General features: G+C 40.8%; 1 protein-coding gene across 1 annotated transcript in view; it reads right to left on the reverse strand.

Moving 5' to 3' along the window:
- The window catches only part of LOC107717389 (protocadherin Fat 2-like), a 51839-nt gene extending 38702 nt beyond the window's left edge, over positions 1-13137 (reverse strand). Inside the window, exons 1-5 of the mRNA XM_016524120.1 lie at positions 12921-13137; positions 6714-10001; positions 4778-5127; positions 2701-3012; positions 460-771 (exon numbers count right to left, since the gene is read on the reverse strand). Coding sequence (XP_016379606.1) covers positions 460-771; positions 2701-3012; positions 4778-5127; positions 6714-9972 — 4233 coding nt within the window. The 5' untranslated portion in view covers positions 9973-10001; positions 12921-13137. The remainder of the gene's footprint in view (positions 1-459; positions 772-2700; positions 3013-4777; positions 5128-6713; positions 10002-12920) is intronic.
- Between the last annotated feature and the right edge of the window lie 768 nt (positions 13138-13905).

Raw genomic sequence — 13905 nt, forward strand, 5'->3', positions numbered from 1 at the left:
GATGAGCTTTGTAAAAATCTACGCGTTTCAGAAAGGCGGGGCATAGAGGAGAAACAATAATGTACAGTATGTGGAAAATAATGTGTTTTTTTAACCTTAAACCGCATAAACACATTTCATTACACCAAATACGCAAAATACTGTTCTTTTTAGCAGCATCATATGACCCCTTTAAAAGCTAACATAAGCAGTAGCATTTACCACAGCGTTTCTAAAAGTATGAGACCACAAAAAGGTAGGCCTACCATTAAAAGCCGTGCTTGCACAGGTTCTGCACGATCCTCTTCAATAATATCCTCTGCTTCTCAATCAGGCTCAAACTGATAAGCGATTAACGAAGCCGTTGTTTACAATACAACCGGAGCACATGCCGCTGAGGTGAGGGGCGGGACGTCAATTGGTTGTTCTGAACCAATCCCTGTCAATCTAAAAGTTCACAGCCCTAGTTTGTATCCGTACCGTCAGAATACTGTAGTTGCCCCGAACAAACTCTCCTTTAGCAGTCACCACCCCGGTCTCAGGATGAATATCAAACCGATCCTCACTGCCGTCTTCCAGACTGTATGTGATCATGCCGCTGGGCCCCACATCATCATCACGGGCCACCATCCTGTAGATCTCCTGAGGCTCAGCCGTGCTCTGCCGCTCAGGGAGTTTTACCTGGAAAAGCTTATGGCTGAACTGAGGGCTGTTATCATTCTCATCTAGGACTTCAATGACTACGGTTGCAGTCGAGCTTAATGGAGGGGCCCCTTCATCTGATACCATGACCTAAACAACGGCAGGTGAGGGAAACATCATGTGCACAAATCAAAAACCACATTTGTCTTTAAATAAACAGCTGTTCCACAGAGCATGTAACACTTTGTAACAGTGTTTAAGTACTTCTAGGTAACACTCTGTGAGACAGTAATTATTAATCAAACACAAGACAGAAACTAATAAAATTGGCTCTTAGGTTCACTAAACTAAATTTGAATTAAACATTAAATAAATATTAAAAACAAAGATATTTAATAATGAATAATACAAAAGTATAAATATAAAATATTATAACTGCAATATTCTTTATATTAGCATTCACTGCAACCATATCCACAGAATTCATATGCAGTTTACTTTCCCTCAACATTACTTTGAGGCAACACATTTAAACAGCTCCTTATAAATACTTCATGTGACTAACTGTTTTAAAAAGATGTTTACTGACTATGTGATTCAAATGTGAATTTTCACCAAAAATCAAAAGTGATTTTTTTTTTATGATTGAAAAAAGTATTTTCAAAATCACCCCTTAAATTATTAACTGTTGTACTCCTTCGTACTTCACTGAAAATTAAATGCTCTTACTTTTTATTGGACAATTTTAGAGTAAATCTTGCATGTCTTTTCTATACAACAACATATCAAATAATTCAAATTGATCATGCAAGATTTGTGAACCAGATCAACCAGTTTGTTTAAAAGAACTGGCTCACAAGAGTGATTCATTCACAAATCGGACAGATCTGGTTCTCTGATTCAACAGTGACTCAATGATTCGGTGACAGTGGATCTGAAGTTAACAGCACACTACAGGAGATGATTATGAGTGAATCATTTTACATTTCTGTCTGTTCAGGACTCAAAACTTGGCTTGGCTTCAGAAGACTTAAAATAAGTCATACATACATTTATCATGCTTTTTTGTCCTTTTGGAGCTCATGGACATTGTGAATTGTTGTATGGCAAAGACACACCTGAAGATTCTTCAAAATTTCTTCTTTATGAACAATGAACTGTTCCAATTATACTCTTATTTTCACATAGCTATGAGAAGCATTAAACATGGACACGCACGCGGTTGCTGTGCTGTATTAAAGCTTTAATCAAAATAAAACCGTATATTTAAAGCTAACATAAGCAGTAGCATTTACCACAGCGTTTCTAAAAGTATGAGACCACAAAAAGGTAGGCCTACCATTAAAAGCCGTGCTTGCACAGGTTCTGCACGATCCTCTTCAGTAATATCCTCTGCTTCTCAATCGGGCTCAAACTGATCAGCGATATTAAAGACACAGTTGTTTACAACCGGAGCACATGCCGCTGAGGTGAGGGGCGAAACGATTAGACACGCACTAGAGACGGTTGAGCCAATCACAACACACTGGGCTAGCTAACCAATCAGAGCCCATCGCCTATTTCTGAGGGCGGGGCTTCATAAAAACAGGAAAAGATCAGCCCGTTTCTCAGAGAAGGGACAGAGCGGTGTGGAATAAAGGTAAATTATGTGGAAAAATAATGCGTTTTTTTTAAAACGAAGCGTTAACACAGGTTAGACTGCACCACATAAACACAATCAAGCCTAGAAAAAACCCAGTGAACAACCCCTTTAAATTGTAATCATAGTTCACATTATTACAGTTTCACTGTATTTTGATCAAATAAATGCAGCATTAGCGAGCAACAGAGACTTAAAATCTTAATTATTCCAAACTTATGACCTGTAGTAAAAAATGACACCTCATGTTTTCGCCCCAAATCTGCGACAGTACGTTGATTCAGATGAGTAAAAAACAATATGACACAACCAAAATATTTCTTACTGGAAGTATTCAAAGAACTTTTTTAAAAAACATTTTAAAAAATCTTGATTCAATTGGTTGTTCTGAACCAATCCCTGTCAATCTAAAAGTTCACAGCCCTAGTTTGTATCCGTACCGTCAGAATACTGTAGTTGCCCCGAACAAACTCTCCTTTAGCAGTCACCACCCCGGTCTCAGGATGAATATCAAACCGATCCTCACTGCCGTCTTCCAGACTGTATGTGATCATGCCGCTGGGCCCCACATCATCATCACGGGCCACCATCCTGTAGATCTCCTGAGGCTCAGCCGTGCTCTGCCGCTCAGGGAGTTTTACCTGGAAAAGCTTATGGCTGAACTGAGGGCTGTTATCATTCTCATCTAGGACTTCAATGACTACGGTTGCAGTCGAGCTTAATGGAGGGGCCCCTTCATCTGATACCATGACCTAAACAACGGCAGGTGAGGGAAACATCATGTGCACAAATCAAAAACCACATTTGTCTTTAAATAAACAGCTGTTCCACAGAGCATGTAACACTTTGTTCACCCCAGGCTGCCCATTTTACTTTCCCTTCACACAGGTTTGTTTTTCAAGCTTTATTTGTTTTGTTCCACTGTTTATACTAGGTGAACCTGTGGTATACAAGCCGTGGGAACAATGGTTATTTTTCATGTCCGTGTCAGTGAGGATTTAGCCATCGCTGACATATACTTAAAGACCAGACTTCCCAGTTGCCAAGAAACTGACAGAAAATGAGCCACGGCTTAAGAGCCACTGCAGTTAAGAAGTGTTGTGAATTAGTATAAGAGGTTTTCAGACACCTTTTTACAATTGGGTGTTAAGCTTGGTTAAGTGTGCTCCACGACTCAACAGCTGATTTTAGGCTAAAGGTGGCCAAAATGCACCAGTGATAGTGGTTTACCACCACTGCAATAAACGCTTAAGAGTGTCGTTTCAGTAGACGAGGGCTGGCAGGGACCCACAGTGTCTATCAACTTGTGCAGCACTCAAAACAAACCCTGCTGAGCTTTTATGACAGCCTGTATCTAGGCAAGCAATCCTGAAAGTGTGGTTTTGGCATTAATGCCCACCTGTGGAAAGATTGCCCAATCGTGCATGGGACAATAGGCAAATGCATGGATTAAAAACACGTCTTTAGCAATTTTAGCATTCAAAATATTACAAAGCAACCATTTTTTGTCTCTATTCTTATGCCTTAATCTCCCCTAGAGCAATTGGCTTTTGATAATGTAAACTCCGTTCCCAACCCACAGTTTGTCAAATATTTGTCTTGCCTACATACTCACTAGAAAGTGTTCATATTCGATAAATACTATGGTTTAGTGGTGCTAAGCTGTTTAGGCTGTTAGCTTAGTCACAGTGTTCATTCTAGTGATTAGTCATCTCAGGCCGTCCTGTCTTGTCCTGTCCTGACAAAAAAACTCCAGAGAACTCTAGTCCCTTTAGCCCTGAGGGAAGCAGGTTAAACCGCATTGAAGTGTGATTTGTTGCTGTCACCATCTCAAGAGCCAGATCTCCAGATCTTTATATTCATTTAGCATACTCCTTTATCCTCCTGACCTGGACTATTCAGTACACGCATCCAATATTTATAGAGATCTCTTTAAAGTAATGCTTCACACCAGTTGGGTTTTTGAAAGAAGTTTTCACCTCAAGCTTCCAGCCAAACTCGCTAGCACTTTAACAATGGAAATGCAAACATCTACATTTTTTGGCCAGTCTAAAACATCTACAAATGAACATTTTAGTGAGGTAGATCCTTCATATAATACAACCCAACCCCCTGTATTCTTTGTAATCCTTGTGTATTAGCTCAAGGTAGGGCAGATGAAACAACAAAGAGACGAGACTTAGTAAAGACAAGTGCAAGCTTGCAACGCTGGTTAATGTAGTTCTAATTTTCATAGCTAGTGTTCAAAGGCTACGTTGAGCTGCAAAAAGGGTCAGAGGTGTTGCAGTTTGTGTGACTCTGTGGGCCTGCTTAACAACTGTCCTCACCCTTGACATAAAATGACACACACTGATCGCAGTATTCACAGTAATTAGAGGTCCTATTCATTGTGCCCGTCACGAGGCATACCACCCTTATATAAAACATGTGCTTAGACACGTTTAATCAATCATGAACCACCATTTTCACAACTTGTGCTGTTTCATTATCCCTATAAAAAGCCAAAACGTATGATCAAGTACCTTCTGACGGATCATTTGAAGTACGGAGTTTACCTGTTTTTGTGTCAATGGTGAAATATACGCGCTGAGAATCAAGGATCTGGAAAGCTAGCTTCCCCTCAGAGGACTTGTCCATGTCTGTGGCAGATACTTTTAGCACAGATTTGTCCTTTGGCAAATTCTCTTGAACTGAGCCAAAGTAGACAGGCTGGGACAGCTCAGGAGGATTGTCATTAATATCCAAAACTTCAATGTAGACCTCGGTCCAGGATACCAGTGGTACAGTGCCCAGATCTTTTGCATAAACTGTCAGCCAATAGTGTGGCACGGTTTCACGATCCAGAAGGCCTGCGGTCCGAATAACACCTGCAAAATGTAATTTTCCAGAATCACTAACCGATAGCAACAGCAATGTCTTCATATAATGTTAAACATTCGGTAACACTTTATTTTAAGGACCAATTCTCACTATTAACGAGTTGTTTATTAGCATGCATATTATTAGCATATTGTTTATTGGCTGAATTAATTACTCAACCATATGTTGTTCCATGAGAAAAGTATTCTCGTAGCTTCATAAAATTAAGCTTGAACCACTGATGTCGCATGAACTACTTTAATGATGTCCTTACTACCTTTCTGGGCCTTGAACGTGGTAGTTGCATTGCTGTCTATGCAGGGCCAGAAAGCTCTCGGATTTCATCAAAAATATCTTAATTTGTGTTCCGAAGATGAACGAAGGTCTTACGGGTTTGGAACATTATGAGGGTGAGTAATTAATGACAGAATTTTCATTTTTGGGTGAACTATCCCTTTAACTAGAGGACTACACGGCGGACCCGAGACCCGAGGACCCGACCCGGGATCCATATGGGTTCGGGGCTATATTTTAAATGGTCAGCCAGGTCGGGTCCCAGGTCTGTTTAACATTGTGTGTAATACCCGAGTCGATCGGACTCGGAGAACACCCGGCCGTTATCAGTCAGTCAGCGCTGTGCGTGTGTTGTTTTGTAACTTTCAACTTGTAAAATTATGATGAGAAAAGTGTGAGTCGGTGTTGTTATATCTAAAAAAAATTCGGCTCAGAGAGCACAGAGATGATAGCAAATAAGTAAAGCCAACGTCAGCAGCCATGGCACTGGACGAGCAATTGTTATTATAATCCAAATGGGCAAACAGTCTAAATTATTATGCAAGTTGACTCGAGATACAAAAAATGCAAAACTGCAAAGTCGCATTTGTCATCCGTCACCGTGACAGCAAGTGGACTTTTGAAACTGGAATAATGAGTGGATTACGCATTTCAATTGGCAAGAGAGGAATAACACGGATGGAACTTTCTTGGCAAGGAGGATTGTGTGCATCACAGTCAGATACAAGGGAGAAGGCTTCTTACATTAGGTAAGACAAAAAGTTTAATTTTCGCAACTTGTTTATCGACTTGTTAATAGCAATTTGCTGTGGAATATGTGCCGATCGGGTCCAGTCGGGTCTGTGTCTTCCCGGCCGGGTTCGGGTCCATCTTTCAAATAATTGACAGTCCGCGTTGGTTCCGGGTAGTACATTTTTGATATTTCTCGGTTCTGCACGGGCCCGGGTCCAACTTTCAAAATAATAGACGGGTCCGGGTCGGTTCGGTGTAGCACATTTACGGCAAAACTCAAACCAATTATAATGTAGTCAAAGAATAATAGTTTATGTAATGTTACAGATGTTAAGGATGTGGCTTTTCAAATGCCTAAAATCTTTCAACATGTGCAGGAGAAAGTCATGCCTCATTTTGTCTTTACATATGTTTGGAATGCCTAATGACTTATCTGTACATGTTTGAACATGCAGTGTTGACCCAGCATGCTCAAGGCAAGTACTGTAATAGAAAAGGTCTGCAATATCCATTAGGTATTTTCCTATCTAGGTAAAGCATTTGAGATATGTTGTAATCACAATCATACCTGTTTCTTCCTCAATTGTGAAGACGCCAAGCCCTGAGCCATCATGGATGTAATATCTGACTACTCCATCTCGTCCCAGGTCGTTATCTACAGCAGTTAGTGACAATACTGAGGTTCCTACTGTAGCATCCTCCATAACGGCTGCGTTATGCACAAACTGGGTGAAAAGGGGCCGGTTCAGGTTTTCGTTTACATCTAACACTTCAACCTCAATGAAGCATGAAGATGATAAAGACCGGGGCTTTCCGTGGTCTACAGCGCGAACAGTTAGATTATAAAACTGCTGCTTCTCAAAGTCCAGTTCACGCTCCAGAGTCAAGCACCCTGTGGATGTATCCAGGAAAAACATCCCTGCTTCGCTGTTCTTCAGGTTGTAGCTTATAAGACCTCCGCTCTCCAGATCTAAATCAAAGCTTTCGACCCATAACAGCACTGTGCCTGGAGGAACGTCCTCAGGAACTTTGATCCTATAGACTGTGGGTACAAACTTTGGAGGATTGTCATTGATGTCCTCCAGGACGACCATCAGATTTGTAAATGAGAAAAGCTGTGGGTCCAGTTTGGCTTGATCTCTGGCCTCAATTGTTAGGTCATATCTACTAAAAGTCTCTCTGTCTAAAGGCCCAGTTACCTTCACCACCCCTGTGACTTCATCAATCTTAAACAAATCGGTGAAGGTTAACAACGAATATTTAAATGCTCCATTGTCTCCAGAGTCAAGATCGATTGCATTGACTTTGAATATGCTTTTGTTAACCTCTGTGTTTTCTGGGATGTTCACAACATATCTTGGCTGAGAAAATAACGGAGGATTATCGTTTGCATCAAGAACATTAACAGCAAGAAGCTTCCACGTAGAGGTTTGTGGAGATCCCAGGTCATACACGGTTATGTTGAGAATGTAAAACTCTTTTTGCTCTCTATCCAAAGTACTAATTACCTGCAGTTCACCTGTGTTCATGTCAATAGTAAAACATCCATCCTCATTTCCACTGGAAATTGCATAGACAAGCTTTCTGTTAAAGCCAGAGTCATTGTCAGTGGCATTAAACTGCAAAACAGATCTATTGAGAGCAAAGTCTTCCCTGATGTCAATCGAGCTTGGTGTACCCGTAATAAACTTCGGAGAGTGCTGGTTAATTATATGAACATCTGAGATGTACTCTTCTTCTTTGGAATTGAGAGACGGCTTAAATGACTCAATAAGCTTCTCTGTCAACTGCCTTGTAATTCCGGTCTCCTCGCAGTGTGTGCTGGCGCCTTCGCCCTTGCTTGTGATACGCACAGTCACGGTGTTGGGGTCAGCACTATATTTGCCATCTGTTGCTGTTATTTTAAGTATATATAAAGGATTTTCTGTGCCTTCGTAATTTGAGGGAATTGCTTTAGCAAGTTTAATAGAGCCAGAAACAGGGTTAATTGCAAACAGTCCATCATCATTCCCAGACTCTGTCCTGTATATGATCTGCTGCAGCTCATCCAGATCGAGTGCTGACATCTCTACAATACTCTCCCCTACAGCAAAGTCTCGGGGTATAGAGGCATTGCATGCCACCCGCTCAAACACTGGAACATTGTCGTTGACATTGGTCATGGTGATGGTTGCAGGGCATTCGCTTACTCTGTTGAAAGGGCTTCCACTATCAGAGGCCCAGATTCTCAGGTGGTACCATCTCTTCATGAGCTCATAATCAAACTCCTGAGAGGTCGAAATCACACCGGTCAGTGGGTCTATAATGAAAGGAACAGGACCTGTGTTTGCTATAGAGTATGTTACAAAACCGTTATTATCTTTGTCCACATCAATAGCAGAGACAGCCAAGATGCTTGTTCCGATTGGGACATTTTCAGCCAGAGAAGCCTGGTATGAGGGCAACGTGAACCTGGGGGAATTATCGTTTTCATCAATAATATCCACAACGACACGGGTAAACGCTTCACCATCATTTGCTGTGACATCAAACTCATAGTGATGGTGCTTCTCAAAGTCAAGAGTCTGAGAAGTCATAATCACACCAGTTTGGGCGCTAATTTTGAATTTATAGCTATCCAGGTTTTCTTTGATGCTGTAGGTTATATTTTTGAAACTCAAACCTACAGATACTCTAACTACGTGACTTTTCGGTGGAGAAAATTCACTGAGAGTGACATAATAGAGTTCTTGTTCAAATGTCAAAGGTTTAACTTGAGGAGGTGGAGGGATATGCACAGTTTTTATTGGCGTTAGCAAAGGAGGGTTTCCTCTGTCTTTGGCTTGAAGGGAAATGTTTAGTCCAAATGGGTTTTGCGACCAATCAATCCATTTTGTTGAGACCAGTTGAAAGCCACCATCATGCAACATCGATGGAACAAACTGAAAGCACTTCAGTGGATCTCCTTCAACTATACTTAAAGATGCCACTTTCTCCTTCTCCTTGGGTTCCATTTTGATGTTCAAACTTATTTTGTCATCATCCGTTTGTGGAGTCGCTGCACTGGTGGGTGTGATGAGGGTAAAGTTTTCTCTCACGTTTTGTATGGTCACAACAACCTTTGCTACATTTCCAAACTTCTGCACGCCAGAGATTTTCTTTGTCCTGTCCTCTGCCAGCACAGTCAGCTCATACCTGTCTCTCTGACTGGCGTCAAGTGTCTTGATAAGTGTAACGGTCCCTGTGAAAGGATCAACGGCAAAGGGGTGTGATCTAGTGGTGATTGAGTAATAAAATTCTGCGTTGCTGCCAATATCAGCATCCGTTGCACTTACTCCCACCAGACTCGACTTGATCGGTGTGTCTTCTTTGATTACCACATGATAAGAGGCAGGGTAGAAGAGCGGTTTCAGATCATTTGTATCAAGCACTTGGATTGATACCTTTGTTCTAGCTCGGTTGTCATAGGTGCTTTCTGTAGCCTCGATGGTGAGAGTGTAAATGTCTCGTACCTCTCTGTTTAGCACAGCTGAGTTGCTGCTTCGGGTTTTGATTCTCAGAAAGCAGAAATCTCCTACGGTTACCTCCTCGGCTTTGAAAAGGCCATCATCATCACCAAACACAATCTTGTACTTAACATCCCAGAAGGGATCAGATAGTATGATGCCCATTCGGACCGGGCTCTCAGTATAGGTCCTGGGGGCAGAGTTCTCATAAATGCTGGCATTATATAAATGATGGGTGAACCTCAGCAGAGAGTTGTCTTTAACCAGGCTCCCCTGACATCTGGTTAGCGTTCCTAGGACTGCTATGACGATGAGAATTATGGCTGTGTCTGTGAAAGCCATTCTCACTGTCTCAACATGGACCCGCAGACCTGAAGAGAAGGGAAAAAAGGTTTAAAACTCCTTTATTTTTCTGACAAGCAGACCTTGAAATGCTGTGTCACAACATGGTCTTACCATGAGCTGAGATGTCAAAGTAATATTACAACGACCATTATCTAACCACATACCGAAACCAGAAAGCACAAAAACACACACACACATACACACACAGATTCATCTCATTGTCTGTTTCACCTAGTGAAAGACCATAGTCAGGTATTTTTTCTACCGTTTTGACATGCCTTGACAAGCTACATTACATTGTTTAACCATGAGAAGAGCACCAGAACTCTTTAAACCAGGTGATACATTTTCACATGGTTGAGCCAGTCTTCTTTAACTACAAGTCAACTACAATTGGCATATGAAAATGAGTCTTGTAACTTATGCATTGGGATGCTCTTCAAATCAGATACCAAAATCATATGTTTGGGGGGTGCCTGACAATGAGTTTCCCTTCCTCACCCTCTTGTTAATTTATCTTTCATATCCCACCCAGCCAGTTTCAAATAAAATTGTAAACTTTGTTCGACACCGGAGCTTACGCTACGCCTACGTCCTACCTCATCCACTTGAACGCAATTCTCTCATGAACGTGCATACGACAGTTAGCGGAAGCTAGAGATTATGGTTTAAAAAAGTTCTAAATATGGATATTATTCTTACACAAATGCATCGCTTCGGTCCAGAAGGCCTTCATTAACCCCCTGGAGCCGTGTGGAGCACTTTTTATGATGGATGTATGCACTTTTTTTGGGCTTCAAAATCTCGACCCCCATTCACTGTCATTATAAAGCTTGGAAGAGCCAGGACATATAATCATACAAATCTGATTGTATTCGTCTGAAAGAATAAGTCATACACCTTATGACGGCTTAAGGATGAGTAAATCATGGGGTAATTTTCATTTTTGGGTGAACTATCTCTTTAACTATAATACAGTGTGTGACACCACGTCAAATAAATAAATAAATAAAAGGAGACTGTAAAGAAGTAAAAACAAGCTGAACTAATTTATGCTTATTCAAACTATTATTCTCTGTCATTCTCCTGTATTTATATAGGTGCATCTAATCTAATAAATCTCTCTAGATGGGGGTGGGCGAGATGGAGCCATATTTCCCAGGACGCATCTATGGGATAGAGGTACTAACAGAGAATGAATTAATCAATTAATTAATCTGTCCCATGCTGGTTAGACTTAAATAAAACTTGTTTTTCTGTGTGGGTTTCAGTAACAATACTTCTTAACTCTTTTGAAATCTCCCGAAATCCAACAGGTAAGAGTTGTGAAATCCCTCAGGGTGAGTCTGTTAGCAGTAGGATGTGCAGTGTGTTGCCCTCCAGCCTACACTCTCACAGCTACCTGCCGCCACACGTTCAGCCAGGCGCACACACTCGGATCAAATTTCACAATCAGTTCTCACTTTGCCAGTTTTGTTAGATTTAATGACATTTAAGGATACCGTGAACAGTTCAGCATGCTTGCACTCTTGTAATGGTACTGTGTACTATGATAAATCAAACTTTAATTGTATCAAGCACTAATAATACTCAAGAAACTCACATCAAAGCAAACTGTTGCATGTGTTTAAAGCATGTACTACTGTAAACCACAAGTAAGCCAACAAAGAGCAGTTTTTAGCTATTGCACATACTGCAATTTTTCATTTGCTTTTTAACAGATGCTACAGCAGTTCTTATTACTTTCCCTGAACGTTTAATGCTTTGTGGTGCATAGGATTACACTAGCTCTTGTTGTTGGTTTATTGTTTGCAAAAGTTGTGGCCAGAGCCAAGCATCAACATGCCCACAGATGCGTCATTTTTTTTAACAGAACAGCTAGCTCGATGGTGCAGAGACATTACAGATGACGCGGAATTGAACTTCCTCCCAAAATGTTCTTGAACTGCCTGCTAATTAGATTATGATAAACACAATTATCTTTGTTTAAAGCAAAGCAATTAATGCATGTTTTTTTTATCTGTCGTATTCTATTGAGGTTAAATCCTTTCCTCTTGCACAAATTCTGAAAAATCTTTACAACATTTTTGTGTGAGTAGGTTCCCCATCTGTCTGTGGATATCAATCCACCTCACATCCACAATTAGTGCCACAGGGAGGCAATTATCTAAATTGCTAGGAGGGCTTCAGAGAATGGATAGTTAAGACAAATGGCTTAAACACAATATATATGTGGACCCGAACACTTAAGGTGACCACCTTCTTGTTATCGCCAAGGTGTCCACCTTCATGTGTCACCACCTTCTAATCATACCACAAAATGTTAAATATGTAATCAACTTAACATTCAATATATAATCTCGAATGATCACACCACTTATAAAGGCCTTGATGGATGAGATGGGAAATTGATAGGTGTATTTAGGAAGAAATAATATTCCATATTGACCGAGATTACCCTAGGCCCCAGTCAAAATATGTTCAGAATAGAGGATAGCTTCTGTTTGTGTTTTAGATGACAAGTCGAACATTTGAAATAATAATAATGATAATAATATTAAGAGAATATTAGTTTGTTTGAATAACTAAAAAATTCAAGAAATCTTTTTTTATAAATATACACAGACCTGTGAAGTACACTTGCACAGTCGTCACATTAGTAATTACTAGCACCCTTATATTTCCACCAGGAACTATTTGAATTTTTTTTAAAGATTTGTATCTGTATTTAGAAAATGCTGCAACACTGCTTAACTGCGACGCTTGACTGCAGCCCAAAGAAATGCTTACCACAGCAAAATAACAAGATTTATAAAATCCCACAAAGCACCACCAACACACTTTTGGATGTAGATTACAGTATGTGCTAAAATCCACTTTCAACAGAAATGAGGTGAAAAAGTTTGGCAAACTGACACCGCATGCCTGACATCTCAGAAACTCACCTGAGGTCCTGGACTGCAGCTATACATATAACTTTTTCCCAAAGTCCTCACACCTTTGGTATGACAGTATTCCAGTGTGGAAATAAAGCTAATCGCTTTTCATCCATAATGAACACTAAAACTCTGCCAGAAAAGCCAGTGTTGACGGTTCCAGCTAATTTAGCATGTTCACGAGAGTAGAGTTGCAAGGCTGTTGAGACACCTCATTCCCTGAGGAATCAGGTTGATCTTCTCCTCCCCAATCCTGATGACATTGTCCCTCCCTCTAAAACCCTCCCCCTCCACCTCCCACTAAACTCAGTCAACCATCAGCCGGGCACACAGATTGGAGGTGTTTTTACCCTTTCTCTCTCTCTCTCTGTCTGTCTTTTTGTTTGTTTTAGCCTTTGGGCGAGGTAGATCTCTAAGTTTTACACAAAGTCCCTTTCAAAGTAAATACACACCTCACAGGTTTCATATTGCTAACTACATGACAGAGTCTCTGCATTGTGCTAGATGAAGTCACCTCAATGCTTTTGAAGTCTGTGGACAAATTATCGAAACAAATCTCTGATTGAAAATTAGTGCCTGATTAACTCACGAAAGCTAAACACAAAACCGCTCCAACGGAAGGCAACCAGAAGGCAATTGCCTATTATTAGTGCTAGCACTACTGCTAACAGCCTGAAGCACATAGCCTTTGTTTGACTGTTATGTAAACAGAGATCACCGTTCACACTCAGGCTACCTATAGTGTAATGCGTATCATGTTGAGACGCAAGGTGATCAGCAATTCTTTAGCAGATTCCCCAGTTAAAAGTTCTCCACAGTCACCTCATAATAAAGAGCCGAAATGGCTTCAGAACTGTATGTTGAGGTACGACAGCACTTTTTCGTCCAGCTACCCACCAGAGATGATGTAAACAGACCCCACACTCGGTGCCAAGATCTGCCGTGGAGTGAGAGAGGATGAGCACATGGAGCAGGCATGGCCCACAAATAAGAC

This window comes from Sinocyclocheilus rhinocerous, unplaced genomic scaffold (assembly GCF_001515625.1).
Source record: "Sinocyclocheilus rhinocerous isolate Xijiao unplaced genomic scaffold, SAMN03320098_v1.1 scaffold1054, whole genome shotgun sequence".
In the NCBI taxonomy this organism is placed as follows: Eukaryota; Metazoa; Chordata; class Actinopteri; order Cypriniformes; family Cyprinidae; genus Sinocyclocheilus; species Sinocyclocheilus rhinocerous.